The 22,220-nt window shown below is 40.1% G+C and overlaps 1 protein-coding gene across 6 annotated transcripts in view; it reads left to right on the top strand.

Annotated features, from left to right (window-relative positions):
- kiaa1109 (KIAA1109 ortholog) overlaps positions 1-22,220 on the top strand; it is a 447,188-nt gene that overhangs the window by 327,303 nt on the left and 97,665 nt on the right. For 5 of the 6 annotated variants that reach the window (XM_073042844.1, XM_073042847.1, XM_073042848.1 and 2 more), the window contains 10 exons: positions 1,543-1,593; positions 4,188-4,394; positions 6,407-6,645; positions 8,448-8,692; positions 8,786-8,891; positions 16,217-16,314; positions 16,721-16,915; positions 17,611-17,779; positions 20,476-20,687; positions 21,845-22,043. In XM_073042844.1, coding sequence (XP_072898945.1) covers positions 1,543-1,593; positions 4,188-4,394; positions 6,407-6,645; positions 8,448-8,692; positions 8,786-8,891; positions 16,217-16,314; positions 16,721-16,915; positions 17,611-17,779; positions 20,476-20,687; positions 21,845-22,043 — 1,721 coding nt within the window. The remainder of the gene's footprint in view (positions 1-1,542; positions 1,594-4,187; positions 4,395-6,406; positions 6,646-8,447; positions 8,693-8,785; positions 8,892-16,216; positions 16,315-16,720; positions 16,916-17,610; positions 17,780-20,475; positions 20,688-21,844; positions 22,044-22,220) is intronic. The other variant, XM_073042845.1, reaches the window with a different exon arrangement.

The raw sequence follows: 22,220 nt of genomic DNA, 5'->3' as shown, positions 1-22,220 counted from the left end.
GAAATTAGACTTTTTATTTGCCATTAAATCTGGTTCTTTTTATTTAAATATGTTGGAAAAACTGATTGACACCTTGGACATTTACTGCATGATAGTGGGTCCCGGCATATAGAAATGTACGGGGTTCAGTTTGCAAGATAATAGATAAAATGCTACGTTGTGAACCTTTGGTCACTGCAGAGTGATTTGTGCTGTTATCTGCTTCATCTTGATTTTAAATTGGACTCCATGTCCCGATTATTTTAAGAACAGACTGGATGTTGACTAATTGGCTTGTTTCACTGCCACAGTATTTCAGAAATTAATAACGTATTTTCTTTTTACAGAAGAATGTAAAGACAGAATGCCAAAAATAAACTAGTCTTCCATAGAGTTAGAGGCAGGTGAAAATTATTGTAAATATGGAAATCATGAAAGCGTTCATATATTTTGCATTCATCCCCATTATTGCAAAAAAAAACAGAATATGCTAAGCTTAAGTAAAATCAAGAAGCAATTTTCATTTTGGTATGCCATTTACTGCACGGTTCTTCAAGGATTAACTCTGCACTTTTAGCGGTCAAAATCATGAAGGTTCTTTTGCTAAGCTCCTTGCTTCTATACGTTTGTAACGCTTAATGAATACCAGTCGTTTACTTTTAAGACTAGAGAAGTGTCCTCTCCCCTTGAATATGTGGCTGGATGTATGCTAGCTGCTTAATTTCTCTATTTGTCCTTTTCTCGTCAATGCAATTTCATTTCATTTTCTGTCCCAGCTGTAATTGTAATTCACTCTCTTCACTTCCTCCACTTGGTCCAACAAATTGTTCATTTTTCAGATCCCTCAATTCCAGCAAATTAGTTTGCAAAAATACTCAGAGTGCAACCATTCATGCAACATGATTCCATGCTCCAAATATCTGAAGTTAAAATGTTATAATGACAAATTTTGATGGTGGAGTATTAATGAATAAAATACTGAAATAGTAAATGAGAGCATTTGGACTTTAGTAGTGGTGGTTATGCAGTTGACTTCTGGTCTGTTATATTAGACTAGCTACTTCTCTGTGGGATTGAGTTTTGGATGTTTACCAAGCTATTAATGTTGTCATTTTATTTTAAATTAACTTTTTCTTACTTGCATATTTTCTTTTAAATCGGTTATACCCTTTATGGTTTTGTGTTTCAGATTATGTTTTGAAAAAATGGATTTTATTGTAATTGTATGCTAATATATTTCCTCTTCATTTATAAATTTACTGTTCTTTTATTATTGATGTGGCAACCCTTAGTCTGTGTGGTGTGATAGTCAAAAATGTTGTCAATACATTTGATAACCTCATGCCGTGGAATGTTCTGCATTTTCCACTCAACACATAATGCAATTTTGCCATTCAAATTTAAGTATCTCACTGAGCCTTTGAGTGATATTAACACCATGTTAATAAAAGGAGATCTGCATACTAATGGTTCCACTGCTTGAATAAAGATTTATGCATGAATGTCTATACTTCATTTGTTCTCCTTTTATTTTCTTGCTTTCTCTACAACCATCTTGCATAGGCTGGAGGATTTTCCTACTTCACCTACAAGTACAGTCAAACAAGAATTTCTGTATGTTAAACTAGCATGATTTCAGTTTGCATTTTTAACTTAGCAGAAATATTGACAAAGCAATACACCTGATCAAATATTATGTTGTAATGTTATGCTTAAATCTATCCTCGGAAAGGCGTTTTGATTTTTAAATGTTATGCTTTATGTTGCATTGAAACTAGATAGAAAATTAATAATATTAACTAATGATAAGACTTTGATGGAAGAACTAATTTGTAGTTTTAACTTTTTAATATTTTGTGTTTTAAGAAAAATGTTTTATTTACTTTTAGTAGTTTGTAAATCATATAGTCCTGCAATGCAGCAGTTTAATTTGATGAGTGATGTGTAAATTATATCTTGATCAATGCAAGTCCAAGTTCAATGCATGCAAATTTAGAATAATATAATGTATAGGTTAGTGCTGACCTTGGAATCCTGTGTAAAGTTTGCTTACATTTCAAGAAAGTACAAGTGATTACATTAATGTGGAAGAAGGGGATTGTTATATTCCTAGAAATTGGTCCTTATCACAAATTTCTGAAATGAGAAACTTGTGTATTTTTTCACGTAAATTTTATTCTGTATTGTAAACGTCTGTGTAGTGATTCAAAATTCTCAATAGATAAATTTCCATCACGAGGTTGATCATAACGAGGAGGCCACCTGTATAGAATAAGGTTATTTAGCCCACTATACTTGAAGCTGTGTCCCAGTCACAACCTCTCAGCTTGCAAATATCCTGTTTTCTCTATCCTCTGCTTTCTTTCCTTTGATCAGTCCTTCCTCCTTACCTATAAAGTGCACAAATTCTGACTTATAACCTCTTGTGTAGCATCTTGTCAAAAGTTTACTGGAAAGTTGAAGTGCTCCACATGTGGTCCCCTTTATCTGATATAATCAATTGCAATGTTGAAACACCCAGATTTGTTTAATATAATTATATTGCCCAGCATACCCCTTCTTACTCCACTGTTTTTGAAACCCTGGAATGCAAGTCCTCAGATCCTGGGGATTTAGAAGCTTTCAGTTCATTCATTCCCTTATATGTTGTTATTAATGCTAATCTCTTTCATCTCCTCACTCACACTAGAGATGCTGTTACAAACATTTTCAAGAGTTAGTGCAGTTATTTCTGTGAAAACCAGCACACAATATTTGTTTAATTTCTCTGTCATATCCTTGTTCTCAAATATAATTTTTCCTGTTTCAGTTCTGACCATAGTTTTCATTGTTAGTTCAGATTGAAATTTGCCACATTTTTTATTCCTTGAAGAAAATATGTCTGACGGATATGAGAGTTCAGCAGCCAATTCGTCTTAGCACAGGTTTTATATTCCTGGCTTCTGCCACGCATCAATGACATCATCAATGTTTACCTTGCTTGATTGTTCAATAACAAATGAAATTTGTGAAAAAAATAATAAGCTAATGATGACTTACATTTTTTTCATTCATTTTCAAACTAAGTGCAAACCACACTATAAATCATTGACTACACATGCACTAAAGATCCTCTGCTAACTCATGGATGTTTTCCCCTCTTGTATCTGCATGGCTGTTGACTGATCTACTGACCTACTTGTGCGGCAGATCAGTTCTTCTTTACTGAGTTTGGGTGCCTGTAGCAGCTTCTCACTGCAGAGTTCACTATTCTAATCATTGCCTGCCTCACAGAACACGCATGTTTGTAATCATTGTTCACTTGATGTAGCCAGATATTTGTACATTCTATTCCTGTGTTTTCGTCTATCTCATTGGGAGCTATTTACTGTGGTTGTGTTAGAGTGTACTTCTAAAGACTTGAAATGTTTTGCACAATTCCTTGCAGCAGTATCAGGCTAGCTGTAATCGCTGCAAGTAGCAGCTTTTTGGCGTCATGCACATCCAACTTTAGTGTGCCAGTTTTGGGGAGGGAGTGGTGCAGGGAAGCACATTAATGGATTTGTAAAGGCAGTTGTCATCAACCTAGCTATTTTGCTTTTGTGGATTTCACAAGTACGTGTTCAGCTAAATGTAGTACAAGTATCAAAAGTTCATGAAATCTAATTTGGAAGTAATGATGACTTGTTTTATGGTTTGTATTGTAAGGATAGAAGGAATAGAGAGGGTACAAAAGGTAGAATTACTGGTACATTATCCAATAACTTTCTCAGACTTGCAAAATTATGGGTTTGTTTGCTTCAATTGAAGATAAAAAAATTGAGATATTGTTATGAATAATATATTGTTACATAATGTAAATAATGTAAGCTAATTTCAATGGTCAAAAGAAATATACAAACATACTGTACAGATTTAAAGTTAGCATGTCATTTATGTAGCAGATTGTAAAAAAAGATGTTCTCATAATGTCCTGGACAAAGGAAAGCAATTGTACTGTCACAAATTGCTGAATTATTATTGTCAATTTATACTTATAAAAGGATTTAGAAGTGTTTGTTTTAAATGTCTTGGAACATGTGATTGGGTTAAATGGCTTGCAAAAAATAATTTGATAAGATAACTGGCCTGTTTCTATTTATATTATTTTGCAATTCTGCATTATTTGATGTTTCCAGTAACATTGGTTGACAGATTTTGAAGGTTTAATGTCTTGCTTATCCTTCTAGAACTGTAGTTAAATGCAGTATTGCCAAATCTCAGGCTCTCTACAGTGCGCAGAGAGGACTTAAGACCAACAACACAATGGTTATAAAAGTAGGAGCGATCAGCATCAATATCCCACAACATCCTGCTACACTACATAGCATGATGGTTCGGAGCTCTCACCAGCTCTCCAAACAAATTTCTGATCTCATTCGTCAGCCATCAACTGGGTAAGCAGCCTGTAAAAATAAAACTGGTTCACATGCTGTGTATTATATGGGGATATATTTTGCCTTGGTGGATTGTGAAAACATGCAAACATCAATCCTAATAAAGGGTCTCAGCCTGAGCTGTCGACTCTCCATTTTCCTCTGTAGATGCTGCCTGAACTGCTTTATTTCAGCATTTTGTGTTTGTTGCTCCAGATTGCCAGCATTTGCTGTCACTCTTATCTCCAAAAATAAGATTTACTGGCTGCGGACAGGTCCGTGTCATTTGCTTTCTACCATCTTCGTGGCCACATTGCTGATGATTAGCTAGTAATTCTTTCAAGTACAAACAACATGAATTGCACTACAGTCAATTTGGTATATCATGTTTACTACCACACCGGAGAGACCAAAAGCAGATTGTTTGAGCCCTGAGCTTCTCAATGCTCACTGCTTCAATCCTCTGCACTGGGTCCATTTTGACCATCGCTTCCTTGTGAGATTTTAACTTCATCTTGATGTGGTTCCTTGTCTCGCTGAGAGGCAATAACTGTCATAAGCAACTGGCCACAGTTGCATAAAACAGATATACAAACCAAAACAATGTGGTAATTAATAAGTAGAGAGACATCTCACACTCATAGTCGTCCTCTACTTGCTCATGATAAAGGAAAGGTAAGCATGGTTCCAAATTGTCTGCTACCTCTTTGCTTTTGTGTTGGATTTCAAGGGCAGTGAAGCCCCTCAAATTGATCAATGATTTAGACACATCCCCTCAACTGAACTATCCTTTTGTGGGAAAACAGGGATTTTCTTAGGTAGAGATCTGTACAGATTAAAGTTTATTTAATTTGGCTTGACTAGATGCTCTTCCTGAAGGGTCTAAAACACTGTTATTATAGCCCCTTATCAATCTGGTTTGCCGCATTAAGGCCTGTGTTCTGCCCGATGTCCTTGCCATCGACAGCTTCTAACTCATACTGGTTGTAACTCAAATAAAAGCTGCAGGTGCTGGAAATCTGAAATAAAAGCAGAAGATGCTGGAAATACCTAGCAAAATGGGCTCATCGGTAGAAAGAGGCTCAAAGCTCAAGTTCAAAGTTGAAGTTTTAAATTTTAGAGGGCAAGGGGAAGAGGGAATGATCAGCCAAAGAAAATGTTTTTGATGGTTCTAATGTTTATAGAGTTGCCTGATTAATGAGGGAACTTAAGGAGCAGAAACAAAACCAAGGGATATAATAACGATGTGAAATGTAATCAGAGCTCATGTGGAACCTGAGAACTAAAGGAAAATACCAGGAATGCCCGCAGTTCAATTTCAAATTTATTGTAATATTAAGTAATTAAATAATATTAACACAAATAAGTCAACAAAAAATAGCGCTTTAAAACAGCTTTAAAATGTCACTTTTGTTTGATTAACTGGGCAGCTTACGATGTGCTGTGTGGTTAGGTGACCCACACTATTGATCAAAAGTTACATCAAAATAATGGCCAGTGGATATAGACAGATAATCACAGAATATAACCTCAATAATATTTTTCATAATGAGTATTTGCAGGTGACTGTGAAAGAAGTGTGATTAACCATTGTATTGTCATCAGTTAACTGTTCCGGCATTCTATATATTAAAATATCTTATTGGCTATATTTAAGAGGAAGTTAGATATGGCCCTTGTGGCTAAAGGGATCAGGGGGTTATGGAGAGAAAGCAGGTTCAGGGTTCTGGGTTAGATGATCAGCCATGATCATACTGAATGGCGGTGCAGGCTCAAAGGGCCAAATGGCCTACTCCTGCACCTATTTTCTATGTTTCTAAACTAAATCAGTCTTGCAGAAATGATAATTTGATTATTTAATGTTAAGAGGAAATAATCAACTTTTGCAGTAAAAAGTGTTTTTAGATTCTCCAAAGCCATTAAAAATCTATTAAATATACCTTTGCACTAAATTCTGTCCAAAATCAAAGTTATAAAATATTACTATGATCACTCAGTCAAGACTTAGATGTTCTTTTATTTGTTGTGTATAGCGTACCAGTGCCAAAGGAGGATGTATCTACTCCGCAACCCTCTGAGAAGCCACCGTCAAGTGTCAATCAAACTCCTGTTGAAACAAATGAATTTCCCCAGTTGCCGGAGGGTTTGGAGAAGAAGCCAATTGTGCTTAAATTTAGTGCCTTGTTGGATGGCATCACCATTGGTGCTGCATTACTACCATCTCTTAAAGCGGAATACAAAATGGGCAGAATGAAAAGTCATGGAATGACAGGTACTGGTGTGTCAATGTCTTCAAAAAGTTTTCAATGGCAGCAAATTTATTTAATCATGACAAGATGAGTGGTTATGTTCATGATTGGAATCTTAAAAATTTAGAAAACTTAATTTATTTCAGTCAATGAGTGAAATAACAGGCTACCTATACCAAGGACATTTGTTTGCTATAATTAAACTTATAAATAATGTGTCAGCTTATTTGAGTGGAATCAGTAATTGTAGGATTGATAGTTCTAAAAAAAAATTATGAGGCCTGTCATCCAGTTGGAATTATAATTGGTAGGTTTCATTGATAATTACAATTCCAAAAGGTTGACAGGCTTCATGCATATTCAATGCACAAGTTAACTTAGGTTACGTCCACGCTACACCAGATAGAGTTCAGATTTAGGTACAACCCATTGAGCTGAATGCACAGTATGTAGAGTTTCATCCTATATGTGGCCTGTTTTAAAATCTAATTCATAAAAACTACCATTTTGTGATTGTAATGATGGTAAAGCTATTATTATTTCCTGTTAAAAGCAAGTAATATTGCACCCTGTAATTTAGTAAAACCAGTTTTACTGATATAACTTCCAGCTTTGTTGTTAAAGTACACTGATCTTATTTCCATGAGGTTTTGATGTGTTTTTTTTTAGTGAACATTGCCATGGTTGTGTAGTCAACAATCTGGTCTTGTAGATATCAAAATCTATTTATGCATGTTTTAGTTGTTTCATTTCATACAAATATTTTCAGATGCAAGTATCTTTTAAAATATTTAATCATCTTCACTGCATGTATGGCATCTAGTTCTTGAAGAAGCCTAGCTGTTACTTTCCAATTAATCTTGAGGATGGAAACCAATCACAAGGTCTGTCACAAACTGGGTTCCCAAGCTACTACGTCTCTTTAGCTTCCATACCATTGTCTTAAACTCACCTGTTGCTACCCTAATCTACACTTTTGTATCTTTACATTGCACCATTCAACTGTTTTTTCACTGGCCTCTCATTTACCCCTTTATAAAATTTGACATCCTCTGAAATACTGCTGCCCTTATCCCAAACTGCTCACTCATCATTCTCTGCTTATTGACCCACAGATCCTGATCCCACCATTACTCTATTACTATGCTTGCAGTACAGTATTCACATACAAGATAACCTTAAAGACCTGTACCACTGTTTTCCATTCTGTCCATTTCCCATTATAAGATCTTTCAATTTAGAATGTAGATTGGAGAATAACTGGGAAAAGAGCCAAAATTTATGTGTCTACATCCCCATCTTAGAATTTCCAGACAGTATTCACCCACTTGCTCCAATTCCTGACCAGCCTAACTATCCAGCTGGAATTTAGTACAGCTCCATGTCCTAATCCATTGAAAGAAAGCACAGGAAAGCTGTGAATAGGTTAAAGCTATTTGAACTGGTGTCATCTAAGTAAGTTAGTCTAGTAACATTTGTAGAAACATGGAATTAATACTGTTTCCATGTGCTGTTAAAGCTTGAATAAAATTGCTTCCCTGATGATTTTGTTATGCCAAGGCTTGAATCTCAGTTAGGAATTGTATATAATGAAGAACAAGAAGCAAATGCATGAAAGGTCTGTGGTTACTAAGGTATGTATTGTGGATGGTCGTAGCAAAATCACCCACAATACATTTTCCTTTGTCCAAGTGGAAAAAGTGTTAAATTCTGTTTTACCTTATTGTTATCAATAGACTTAAGTAATAACCAGCATCAGTTAGTTAAAACTGACATAGCTCCAATGTAAATATTCTGTTATTACATATTCTCTTCTAATCATTAGGAGCCCAAACACGGTTCACATTTGAGCTGCCCAGTCATAGGCTGCGCTTCCAGTCCAAAGTAACTCCTGTTGACGTGGCAGCATTGCCACCATCAGCCAGCCTTAATCTACCACAAGTTACCATGTCTGGAGAATATATCATGGAAGAGCATGAGTGTCACCCAGATAAATCCTGGAATGCAGATGAATTCCCATTGAAACAAGGCAACTACCTACAGGGAAACTATTTGCGATGTGTTGCTGAGGTATGTCTGATTAGCAAATTCTGTTGATAGTAAACTAGTAAATTATGTTAAAAAGTAAGAAACATTCTTCATCTGTGCTGATTATGCTTTCAGGTTGGTTCTTTTGAGCACAACTTGACAACGGATCTTTTGAATCAGCTAGTCTTTTTACAGAAAGTTTTCATGAAAGAGGTCAATGAAGTAATTCAGAAAGTATCAGGTAAGCAATAAATTTATCTTGGCTTAAAATTAATTGGAAGATTACTTGTGGATCAGACCAACAACTTTATCATGAAAGCAAGACTCAGTAACACCCGCTATGTTAACCACCACAATTTTTTTTTGTTGCTTATTTTCCTTTGCACGCTTATAAATATGTTAATGAAAATATGGTGGCACCATTGTTTGAAGGGCGTAGGGGTGTTGAGTTGGTGGGAAAAGAAAGTAGGTGGTAGTCTAATTGGGGTTTCCCATATTGCAGGAGGTGATAGTGGGAAGGACAGGATATGATGAAATTAAATAGCAGCATGGGTTGCAAGGTTAAAGTTTGTACAGGTGTGATGTTCAATCTGGGGAGGAGCTGAGAGCAGGTTAACTTCTCTTAAATATTTAAAATGGATATCCTAATGGAGAGGCTTCATTAATTCATATGTTTTGGTCATGTTCGAGCCTTGAAAAATATTGGAAAGATGTATTCCAAACTTTTTCTGTACTTTTTAAAGCTAGTTTTAAGCCCAATCCTTTAACTGCCTTATTTGGTATTGTTGAGGAAAAAATTATAATTTTGGAGCCTTCTCATTCGTGGGTACTGGCTTTTTTTTCTCTTATGGTTGGGAGGGCGATCTTGCTTAAATAGAAGGAGGTCCCCCCCCCACCCCCACACATGCTCAATGGTTATGTGATGTTATGTCATGTTTAAATCTAGAGAAGATTCATTGTTTGATTTCTGATTCTAACCAAGATTTTCAAACATTATGGGGACCCTTTCTGAACTATTTTAAAAATCTTTGAATTCTTATCAAAATATAGATCTGGGCTATTATTATAAAACATTATATAGTACTCTTTTTTTTCCTCTTTTTTTTTTTACCAACCAGCTTTGTCTTGGTAGGGGGTGCAGATTGTTTTTTTTAAATAATATAATTAACCTGTGGCGACCCACTTTCTGCACAGGCGAACCGGCTCATAAATAGCCAGCGCGCAGGGAGAGACTTTGGTAATGCACCTCCGACATCATTTCTGCCCGGAGAGGCGGGCGCTAGGGATTAAATGCCAGCGCCACGAAGTTTGAATAAACTAGTCTCGAAACGACTTACCGACTTGAGTGTCGTCTCTAGCTCTGTATGTAGTACATCGCTACATTGGTGACCCCGACGGTCCAAATGGGATTTGGACCAAAGATGACCGACTCTTCATCTGTTCACACAGTTTCGCTAAAACTGCTGACTTTCTGGACGCTGTGTGGTTTAGCCAAGCAGAAGCCCAGTTCCAGATTCGGCAGATATCTTCTGATTCCACGCGTTACTATCACATGGTGAGCGTCCTTGACCAGGAGACGGCCGCCCAGGTTGCGGATTTCATACAGTCGCCCCCGGAAGAAGGCAAATATGAAGCATTCAAAGCGCTGCTCATTGGGACCTTTGGCCTCTCACGGCGTGAGCAGGGTGCCCGCCTGCTTCACCTGGACGGTTTGGGAGACAGGCTGATGTCAGCATTGATGAACGAGATGCTGACCTTGGCTGACGGACACAAGCCCTGCCTCATGTTCGAGCAAGTGTTCCTAGAGCAACTGCCCGAGGACATACTTCTGCTGCTGGCCAACGCAGATTTCAGTGACCCCCGGAAGGTGGCGGCCCGGGCAGACGTGCTGTGGAAAGCCAAGAGGGAGAGCGTGGCATTCGTCAGTCAGATTACCAGGCCAAGCGCCCAACAGCAGACCAGACCAGGCCCGGCAGGGGGGCGCACACAACACAGAGGCAGGAGTGAGGAGAACAGTGAACAGTGGTGTTTCTACCACCAGCGGTGGGTCACAGAAGCCTACCGTTGTCGCCCACCCTGCGAGGCCCAGGGCCAGCTGCCGCTAATGACTATGGCGGCTGGCCGCCAGGACAGCCTCTTGTACGTCTGGGACAAACAGTCGGGACGCCACTTCTTGGAGCAGAAATCAGCGTCTTGCCCCCGACGGGGTACGACACCCGCAACAGTAAGCCAGGACCCAGCCTGAGGGCCGCAAATGGCAGCACGATATGGACCTACAGAACCTGCACAGTGCAGCTGCAGTTCGGCGTCAGCCGGTTCACGTGGGACAACCACTCCTGGGGGCGGACCTTGCGAGCTCACAGCCTGCTAGTCAACTTGCAAGGGAAAAGACTGGTACATGCCGAGACTTTCCAGACGTTCTCCCTGGGTGAAGCCAAGTTGCCGGCCCCACACCTGGACTCCATCACGCTGTTGGGCAACGAGTTCACCAGAATCCTGGCGGGCTTTCCATCAATTCTGGCACCACAGTTCACGGCAGCCATGCCCAGACACGGGGTACAGTGCCACATCCCGACCCAGGGACCACCCCTCCACGCCCGTGCACGAAGGCTCCCCCCGGAAAAGCTCCGCCTGGCGAAGGATGAGTTCAAGAGGATGGAGGAATTGGGGATCGTACGGAGGTCCGACAGCCCATGGGCCTCCCCCCTGCATGTGGTGCCTAAAGCAGCCGGGGGTTGGAGACCATGCGGCGACTACCGCAGACTGAACGAGGCTACAACTCCAGACCGCTACCCCGTGCCGCACATACAGGACTTTGCAGCAAACCTGCACGGGGCAAGAATCTTTTCTAAAGTAGACCTTGTCCGGGGATACCATCAAATCCCAGTGCACCCTGAAGACATCCCCAAAAAGGCACTCATCACCCCGTTCGGCCTGTTCAAGTTCCTCCGAATGCTGTTCGGCCTGAAGAATGCTGCACAGACGTTCTAGCGGCTAATGGATGTGGTGGGACGCGAGCTGGACTTTGCGTTCATCTATTTGGACGACATCCTTATAGCCAGCAGTAGTCGCCAGGAGCATCTGTCCCACCTCCGCCAGCTCTACTCCCGCCTGAGTGATTTCGGCCTCACGATCAACCCGGCCAAATGCCAGTTCGGTCTCGATACCATCGACTTCCTGGGCCACAGGATTACCAAAGACGGGGCAACACTTCTGCCCACCAAGGTAGACACGGTCCACCACTTTGCACGGCCCAACACGGTCAAAGGCCTGCAGGAGTTCGTTGGTATGGTGAACTTCTACCACCGTTTCCTCCCCTCAGCAGCCCGTATCATGTGCCCTTTGTACACCCTGATGTCGGGTAAAGGCAAGGACATTACTTGGAACGAGGAGGCCGCGGCCGCTTTCGTTAAAGTCAAGGAAGCCTTGGCTAATGCCGCGATGCTGGTGCACCCCAGAACGGACGTTCCGACCACCTTCACGGTGGGCGCATCCGACACAGCAGTCGGTGGGGTGCTGGAGCAGCTCATCCAGGGGCACTGACAACCCCTGGCATTCTTCAGCAAGCACCTACGACCACCCGAACTCAAGTACAGTGCTTTCGACCGGGAGCTGTTGGCACTGTATCTGGCAATCCGGCATTTCAGGTACTTCTTAGAAGCCAGGCCGTTCACGAAGGTGTCCGATCCCTGGTCGGCTCGCCAGCAGCGACATCTGTCCTACATCTCCGAGTACACGACGGACATCCAGCATGTCTCGGAGAAGGACGTCGTGGCGGACGCACTCTCCAGACCAGCTGTCCAGGTCCTGTCCCTGGGGGTGGACTATGAGCACTGGCAGAGGCATAGCAGGCAGACGACGAGATGCCCAGCTACAGGACCGCAGTCTCGGGTTTGCAGCTGCAGGACTTTCTCGTAGGTCCAGGTGAGAGGACCCTCCTGTGCGACGTGGCTACCAGCCAACCTCGCCCCATCGTCCCGTCAGCCTGGAGGCAGCGAGTTTTTAACTCCATACAGAGTTTGGCGCACCCATCTATCAGGACAACCATCTGGCTGGTTTCCAGCAAGTTCCTGTGGCACGGACTTCGCAAGCAGGTCAGTGAATGGGCCAGAATGTGCGCGCAGTGCCAAACAGCCAAGGTGCAGCGGCACACTGTAGCCCCGCTGCAGCAGTTCAAACCCACCCACCGGAGGTTCGACTACATTCATGTGGATATCGTGGGCCCCCTACCAGTGTCCTGAGGAGCGCGGTTAGTGAGGAGTCCTCCTAACTATGGTAGACCAGTTCATGAGGTGGCCAGAGGCAGTCCCGCTCACCGACACATCTGCCGATTCCTGCACCCGAGCACTGATTGCAACCTGGGTAGCACGTTTTGGGGTACCGGCCCACATTACCTCCGACAGAGGCACCCAGTTCACCTCCAGCCTGTGGTCGGCTGTGGCCAGCCTGTTGGGAACGCAGCTACACCACACTACTGCCTACCACCCACAGTCGAACGGACTAGTGGAACGCTTCCACCGTCACTTGAAGTCGGCTCTCATGGCCCGCCTGAGAGGACCTAACTGGGTGGACGAGCTTCCCTGGGTCCTGCTTGGAATTCGCACAGCGCCCAAAGAGGATCTGCACGCCTCGTCAGCCGAGTTGGTGTACGGCGCACCCCTGGCCGTCCCAGGAGACTTCATACCAGCCCCAAGGGGGCAAGAGGAAGAACCCGCAGCAGTCCTGGACAGACTACGCGAAAGGCTCGGCAACCTGGCCCCCGTACCAACTTCACGGCACGGACGGACCCCGACCCATGTACCCAAAGACCTGCAGAACTGTAAGTTTGTGTTTGTACGAAGGGGCGGGCACCGGGCACCGCTACAGCGGCCGTACGAGGGGCCGTTCAAGGTGATCAACAACAACGGGTCCACGTATGTTCTGGACATTGGGGCGAAAAGGAGGTTTTCACAGTGGACCGACTCAAACCAGCCCATGTGGACTTGGCGCAGCCGGTCGAGGTTCAGGCACCGCGGCGCAGAGGCAGACCTCCCAAACAGAGGTTGATCCAGACTGTGGACATTGGGGGGGGGGGGGGTTATGTGGCGACCCACTTTCTGCGCAGACGAACCGGCTCACAAATAGCCAGCGCGCAGGGAGAGACTTTGGTAATGCACCTCTGATGTTATTTCCGCCCAGAGAGGGCGGGCGCTAGGGATTAAATGCCAGCGCCACGAAGTTTGAATAAACTAGTCTCGAAACAACTTACCGACTGCGTGTCATCTCTAGCTCTGTATGTAGTACATCACTACAAACCATACTATTGTATTTCATCATTCAGTTTATTTGATTGATCATCAATATGGGATACCGTGATTTTATCAGTGTGATTTATATACAGTGCATTTTGTGCTATCTTATTTTGATTTACAGTAAGTATCCTTATGAATTCTGTATTTGTATATATTAATAAAAATATTGGAAAAAGAAAGAAAATGGATATCCTTGTCAGGTGTGTCTTCTCACTTTAGGAACGATATGAAAAGCGGCATAAGTGTTCCTGGAATAAGGGATTTCAGCTACAATAATTAGATGATATTTTCCTCTTGACAAAGAAGATCAAGAGGCGGTTTAATAAACATGTAGAAGCTCACAGCTGGTTGAAACAGGCTAAATAAAGGGAAAATATTCCCATTGTTCAGATGAGAGTACAGATTTAAACTTTCAAATAAAATTCTATGAAGTGGATCTGAGGAAAAGATTTTTCTGTACACATACTGGCATCCACTGCCTGTAGAAGTGATAAAAACAGCCAATCAGAGATCTTAAAAAGGACTTAGTAGTTGAGGGAAATTAATTGCAGATTGTTGGGAAAGAGAGGGGGTGCTTGGATTGTCATGATGGTTATAAAAAGAGCTATCATGGAGGAGTCAGTAGGATGAATGGCCTCCATCTGTGGCATGAACATTTTTTGATTCTATGAATAACAGCAAATACAGAACTGACAAACTCAGAATATTGGCTTAGAAGTTGTTATGTAGTGAAAACACTAAAGGGACAAGAAAATATTTGGAAGTGGCACTCTGGGTCTAGTGTGTTAATGAATATTTTTAAGTTTCAAGCTGTTGAAATGGAATTGATGTGTAGATTATAAGTTAGAGAGGAATGAAACATGATGAGTTTGGTTTGCCAATGTTTGGTTGGACAAAATTTATTCATATCTAGTGATGGATGTGAAGCATGCAGTTTGGAGAAAGCAGATGTTTCAAGAGAAGTGATGGTGAGTTAAAGTTGGGTGTCATAGAGCAATTTTGGAAGATGACGATATATTTTAGGAGCATTTTTGCTGGAAAGGAACATATAGAGAACACACAAGGAAATTAAAAGGGGCAAGATTGGTGATACGTGAATACAGGCAGAGCAGCTGTTACTGGAAAATCTTTGGTTTTGACTGGGTAATGAGGAAAGACGTGAAATAATTCCGATCTTGATGAACCAAATGATTTTGGAGAGATGTTGAGAAAGATAGTGGATATAGCCACTTTAGAAGATACAGGCAGGTTGAGATTACTGAGGAAATGGATTACCAGGGATTCTGTTTCAGTGCTCAGTTTTTGCACAGCAATAGCAAATTGAATTGCTGCATTGACATTTTGTGTTGTGTAACATCTAGCTCACAGAATACGTTCTTCTAGCTCATTCTTCAGTGATAGTCCTTGAGAGCCCGCTTCACGGTGAAGCCCACCCTAGGTCAGAGACATCACTTAGATTTTCAGGAAAAGAGATCTGAGGACCATATCAGATAAGTTCCAACTTTCTTAGCTGACCCTACATCTTCATCCATATACAAATGTAGTGCTAGCGCACCACAGTAGCAGTTAGTGTAGCACTTTACAGCTCAGAGTGGGGAGTTCAATTGTGGCTTCCTCTGTGATGAAGTTTGTGCATTTCTTACCACATGCATGGGGTATCGTCCAGGTGCTCTGATTTCCTCCCACAGTCCAAAGGTGTACCAGTTAGTAGACTAATTTGTCATTGTGCGTTGTCCCCTGATTAGGCTAGGGTTAATGGGCTGCTGGCTGGTGTGGCTCTAAGGGCTGGAAGAGCCTGTTCCACACTATATCTTAAAATAAATCTAAACAGGGCTGTCAATACAAAATCTACATGGTACTGGTGTGTACAGGTCTTTCAAGGAGTAATAGTGCAGTACATTTTTGATTGGGTTAGGTTTAGCAGTGTCTGGTAGTAGGTACATTATTGGTGGGTACAGGTCTGGAAATGTCATGAGGATTACTAGAATGTGATGAGTGGATCATCCAAGAGTCAGTGATTGACACAGTGAGAGATATCCAGCGTGCAGTGCCAGTAAGAAGGCAGCAGAGCAGGTGTGAGAATACTAATAAGGCAACAGGAGAAAAATTACATTTGTGTGTTTTAATCTGACAAGAAATATCAACATATTTCTTCTGATTAACCCTCAGAAGCATCTTGAATTGTAATTTGACATCCCACAGAAAATGTGAAATACTATTTTAAGTAAAAATTACTTTAATCTATGTTCCCTTGTAACGAACACTGTATCTGCAGGTGGGGAACAACCTATACCACTGTGGAATGAACATGATATTTTAATGGATGGAGAAAAGCCCAAAATTTTGCTATATTCTTTAAATCTACAATTTAAGGTAATTAATATAAAATATTGATATTCAAGTAATTCTGAATTGAATTTACTTTTAAATCTGTTTTAGAAGCACCAATTTCTGAAAATCAATTCCAGTCCTTTATAATTTACCGATGTAAATTGGCTTCTAAAGGTGTTAGTGTGAAACAAGTGATATCTTATTTCTCTGCCTCTCACTAGTACAGCAATAAAGAAAGCTAATACCCTGATTATTCATCACTGGAAACCTGTCTTTTGTACCTACAGCTTTATACAGAATTATTGTCTAGTGGATTTGATTAAAAGTAGCACAGCATCGTGATACAATTATTTTTAATTGAGCAGGTCATTTCCAGTTAGTATCATAATACTAGGGGTAAAAAGAAAAACTTGCTTCAGTATTTATATTTTGTTAATTTTGTATCTAGGGTATCCAGGTTACAGCAACTACTCCTTCCATGAGAGCTGTAAGGTTAGAGACTGGACTTATTGAACTGGAACTTTCAAATCGTATCCAAGCGAAGGCACAGCTTGGTGCAGGCCATAACAGCAGTTATCTGAAACTGTTTGGCAAATGTCAGGTTGATCTAAACCTGGCGCTAGGACAAATTGTTAAACATCAGGTACACATTTTTCAAATTAATAATACTAATGATTTAGCTTTCTCAAAGCTAATTGTAATGTGGTAAATTGCACAGTGTTACATATATTCCAACTTGCATTGCATTAAATGTGATTTAATGTTGAAAGAAAAAACTGATACATTGAATTTGTTAAGCTGTATAATTCATAAGACATACTCTTTAAGGAAAAAGAATGACAGGTGTTACTGAATATACTAATTTGAGTTAATTTCTCTTTGACCCAGTGGGACTAGGCTACTCTCAACCACACTCTCTGCTCTTTATGTTACAAGCTGTGATCCACGTATTTATACTTCATCTACACCTCTGTGTTCTTTTTTGTTTACATGATTTATATTCAATAAAAAGTTGCCCTGCTTGTTATTTCTATCAATGAGTAATTTATGTCTGTAAATTAACTTTTCAATTAACATCGGGTATTTATCAATTTGTGTATATTTGTAACACAGAAGGCTTTTTAGTGCGTGACGTAAAACATTAATCCTAAGCACAGACCAGTTACTCCTGTATGCTCTTGTTTTGTTACTCAGAACCATACCCTCTGCAAGTTACTGTGTTGCATTCCTGTTTGTCCCATGCCACATAGAGTATCCTGACCTCCAGCTCTAACTTTTTCCATATTTCAGTATATTCTTGGTTTCCCTTGTATAGATTGTTTCTATTATTGATTTTAGGTCTATGAAGAGGCTGGTTCAGATTTTCATCAGGTAGCATATTTCAAAACACGGATCGGATTGAGAAATGCATTGCAAGAAGAAATCAGTGGTGCATTTGATAGAGAAGCTGTGCTCATCACACTTAGTCGACCAATAATATATGCACAGCCTGTGGCCTTTGATAGAGGTATGAATTTCTGTCATTTGGTCAAAAAAGATGTATCTGAAGCCCCTATGTTCTTGCTTCTACATCCTGTGTGAGTAAAGGTATCCAATTTACATCTCCTCACACAGGCACAATTCAGTGCTGCTTCAGTCCAGCATCTTCCTCTTTGCCCCACCTCACTAAATGCTCATTCACAATGCTATTTGACCTCCTCAATGTAAAATCCTGTCTTTTGAGTATCCCCCACATTCTGTGTTTTCAGTCACACAAGTTCACTTTCCATTTCCCCTAAATCTCAGAGCTTGCTGTCTTCATGAATAGAATAGGTGAAAGTAGATTTTGAGGAGTGATCTAGTAACAAAAACACTTCAGATCCTAAAAATCTGAAACAAGAGCGGAAAATAATAAAAATACTGCAAAAGGTGCTGTAGCATCTGTAGAGAGGTCAAGGGAGCAAATGGTTCATGTCACTGCTGCTGAGTATTTCCAGCATTTTGAGAGACAGAGAGAGAATGAAAGAATGAATGAATTTCAAGAAAAGAATTCCTCAGCTTAGAGCTCTGGCAGCTGAAGGCAGGCTGCCAACAGTGCAACAATTATCTTAGGTAAGTGGAACAGTTCAGAATAGAGCAATATACAATGGTGCTAGAAAGTTTGTGAGCTCTGTAAAATTTTCTCTGTTTCTACATAAATGTAACCGAAATTGTGACCAGATCTTTACCCAAGTCTTAAAACTAAATAAAGAGAACCCAATTAGATAAGTAACACAAAAGCATACATGTTCATTTATTTATGGAGAAAAATTATCCAATATTACATGTATTTTTTGGAAAAAGTATGTGAACCTTTGCTTTCAGTAACTGGTGTGATCCCCTTGTACAGTAATACCTTCAACCAAACATTTCTGGTAATTGCTGATCAGTCCTGCACATCAGCCATTCCTCCTTACAAAACTGCTTCAACTTTAGGATATTGGTGAACTTCCTTGCATGAACTGCTTGCTTCAGGCCCTTCCACAACATTTCTATAGGATTAAGATCAGGACTTTGACTCAGCCATTCCGAAACACAAATTTTCTTCTTTTTAAACTATTCTATTGTTAATTTACTCTTGTCATTTGGATCATTGTCTTGTTGCATTATCCAACTTCTATTAAGCTTCAGGTGACAAACTGCTACCCTGACATTCTCCTGTAAAATGTCTCGATACCAATTTTGAATTCATTGTTCCGTCAACGATTACAAGCTGTCCAGGTCCTGAGGCAGCAAAGCAGCCCCAAACCATGATGCCCCTTCCACCATGCTTCACAGTTGGGATGAGGTTTTGGTGCTGGTGTGCAGTACCCTTTTTCCTCCAAACATAGCAATGAGCATTTCTGCCAAAAAGTTCAAGTTTTGTTTCATTTATCCACAGAACATTGTCCCAGAAGCATTGTAGAGCATCCAGGTGAGGTGGTCTTTTGCAAACTTGAGATGTGCAGCAATTTTTTTGGGGGAGAGCAGTGGTTCCTTTCATGGTGTCTTTCCATGAACGCCATTCTTGTTCAGTGTTTTCCTTATAGTGGACACATGAATAGAGATGTTTGCAAGTTCTAGAGATTTCTGCAGGTCTTTTGCTGTTACCCTTGGGTTCTTTTTCACCTCTTTCAGGATTGCGCATTGTGCTCTTGGTGTGATCTTTGCAGGATGTCCTCTCCTAGGGAGAGTAGCAACAGTACTGAGTTTCCTCCATTTGTAGACAATTTCTCTTACTGTGTACTGATGAACACTCAGGTCTTTAGAAATGCTTTTGTAGCCTTTTCCAGCTTCATGCATCTCTACAATTCTTCTTCTGAGGTGCTCTGAAAGTTGTTTTGTTCAAGGCATGGTGCACATAAAGAGGTCTTGAGAAGAGCAGGCTCTATCAGTAACCTGATATTGTGTGTCATTTTTATAGGGCAGGGCATCTCTACAACCCACACCTCCAATCTCATCTCATTCATTGAAATCCCTGATGGCAAATAGCTTTTGTAGAAGGCATTACTCCAGAGATTCACATACTTTTTCCAGCAAATACATGTAATATTGGATCATTTTTCTCAATAAATAAATCAACATGTATATTGTTTTATGTGTTATTGGTTTAATTCGGCATGAAGGTCACATTTTAGGTCATATTTATGCAGAAATAGAGAAAATTCTACAGGGTTTGCAAATTTTCTAGCACTATTGCATGTTACAAGGGTAAACCAAAGGTTTAAAATGGATTGGAGGGCATTGTCATAATAAGGAGATGCTCAGAAATATGATGAATTTGTCCATTGTTAACCTTGTTAATTATTTGTTAAAGCTGGGGCTAGAACAAGACAATGGCTGATTGAAATAGTTTTGTCTCCATCAGCAGCAAATTTTCTGTAGAAAGGAGCCTGAGTATGCATTGAAATAATAGTCTTCAATCTCATACAAAATACTTTGAAACTTGATGCCTTGAGAATGTCAACATATAATCATTGTATTGCAATAAAGAAACTGGTATTTTGTAAAAAGCTGTACATGACTGCCTCATTTCATCTTGATACATAGATATACAGTGTTAAGCTAGTATTGGCTCTCATTTTTCTCCATCTTGTTCCCATGTTGGTCATATCAAAAGTATTCTGAGGAACTATAAAATCAATGTAAAAATTTAAAAACAGAGCATAATGTGGATATTTTAATCTTTTTGTTTCCTTCATGAAGCTGTCCTTTTCTGGCTAAACTACAAAGCTGCCTATGACAACTGGAATGAACAACGAATGGCATTACATAAGGATATTCATGTTGCTACAAAAGAGGTTGTTGATAAGCTGCCTGGAATTCAACAGACCTCTGCTCAAGCATTTGGTACACTTTTTTTGCAGTTGACTGTGAATGATTTGGGCATCTGTTTACCTATCACCAGCACTATACAGGTATGATGTTTCCTCTATGTGATATCAGATTGTTATATTGTACAGGTGTCCCTCACTTTACAAATGTTCGCTTTACGCCACTTTGCTTTTACAAAAGACCTACATTAGTAACCTGTTTTCACATTACAAAGAGGATTTTCGCTTCTGCGAAAATTTTGCCCATATAAGTTAATGGTTCTTCGCTTTACGCCGTTTCAGCTAAAGAAAAGTTTCATAGGAACACTCTACCTTTGTAAAGGGGGGGGGGGGGAGACGACACCTGTAATAGTACAGTTAGTAATGCTTAGGTGTTTGATATTTTAACAAAGTTATAATTTCACTTTTTGTACCAGTTCCTTTTGCAGAGTATTTATTACCCGTCTCTTGAGAGTTACTATCATCCAAATGCCCGTAGTTTTCATGAATTTTGTGTTCCTAACCCGAAGGCTTTAAAGGCATTTATTTTCACCTATGACTCCCTCCAGTTAGAATGGATAATTAAATCATATTAGCCTGGGACAACTGTGATTTTTATGCTGAAGCTACTCTTTGGTTTAAACATTAAAAATATCAGCTGAAGTTTTACAATAGCTGAAAGGAAGGGGTTTCAGAGATTCTCAAGTTGTCCTTATTGTCTTTGATTTCCTCCCAGCTCATTTTGGGGGAAAATTGAATTGCAAATCTCAAATGTCACATTTGTAGACTACGTAGTATTTTATATCAGAAACTTTGCCAATCTTTCATATTCAGGAACTTAATTTCATGGTGTTTCTTAATGTTTCTGTTATGCCCTCATCATGAGTCCCAAACCTGGGAATATTATTTATGTTTTATTACTTCAAACCTATAAAACATATTATGTTTATACTTTAGTAAGCTTACCAACATGGAAATCAAATGTAAAAATGTTTCTGTTTTGTGAAATTTTAATTCAGCTACCTTTAATTGAAAGCAAAGATGTGTATTAAAGAAACTGGTCATTTAGTGTCTTGTGGATAAAAGTGCTTGATTTCCAATAAAGTTTTCAGTTATTTATATTATTTGAGGCATCATAGTAGTTCAATGGTTAATTAAACCTATGAAGTTATTAAATGGTTTAATATTTGAAATTATTGGAATATATTTTGCTTTGATTAATTATGGATAATACTTTAACTTTTTTCAATGTATTTTGGCAGGCGAATCATGCAATTGACCTTGACCCTGGCTCAGCTATGGTTCTTACAATTGAGAGCACCTTGATCACTGCTTGTTCATCTGAATCCCTAGTGAGCAAAGGTCATTTCAAAAATTTCTGCATACGATTTGCAGATGGGTTTGAAACAAGCTGGGATGACTGGAAACCTGAACTTCAGGGAGATATTGTAATGAATGCTTGTAAGTTTTCTCTTCTATATAACCATATAACAATTACAGCATAGAAAGAGGCCATCTCGGCCCTTCTAGTCCATGCCGAACGCTTACTCTCACCTAGTCTGACCTACCTACACTCAGCCCATAACCCTCCAATCCTTTCCTGTCCATATACCTATCCAATTTTTTTTTAAATGACGA

The sequence above is a fragment of the Hemitrygon akajei genome, chromosome 4 (genome assembly GCF_048418815.1).
Source record: "Hemitrygon akajei chromosome 4, sHemAka1.3, whole genome shotgun sequence".
Classification (NCBI taxonomy): Eukaryota; Metazoa; Chordata; class Chondrichthyes; order Myliobatiformes; family Dasyatidae; genus Hemitrygon; species Hemitrygon akajei.
The sequence above is the reverse complement of the archived record's forward strand: the minus strand, read 5'-3'. Positions and strand labels throughout refer to the sequence as shown.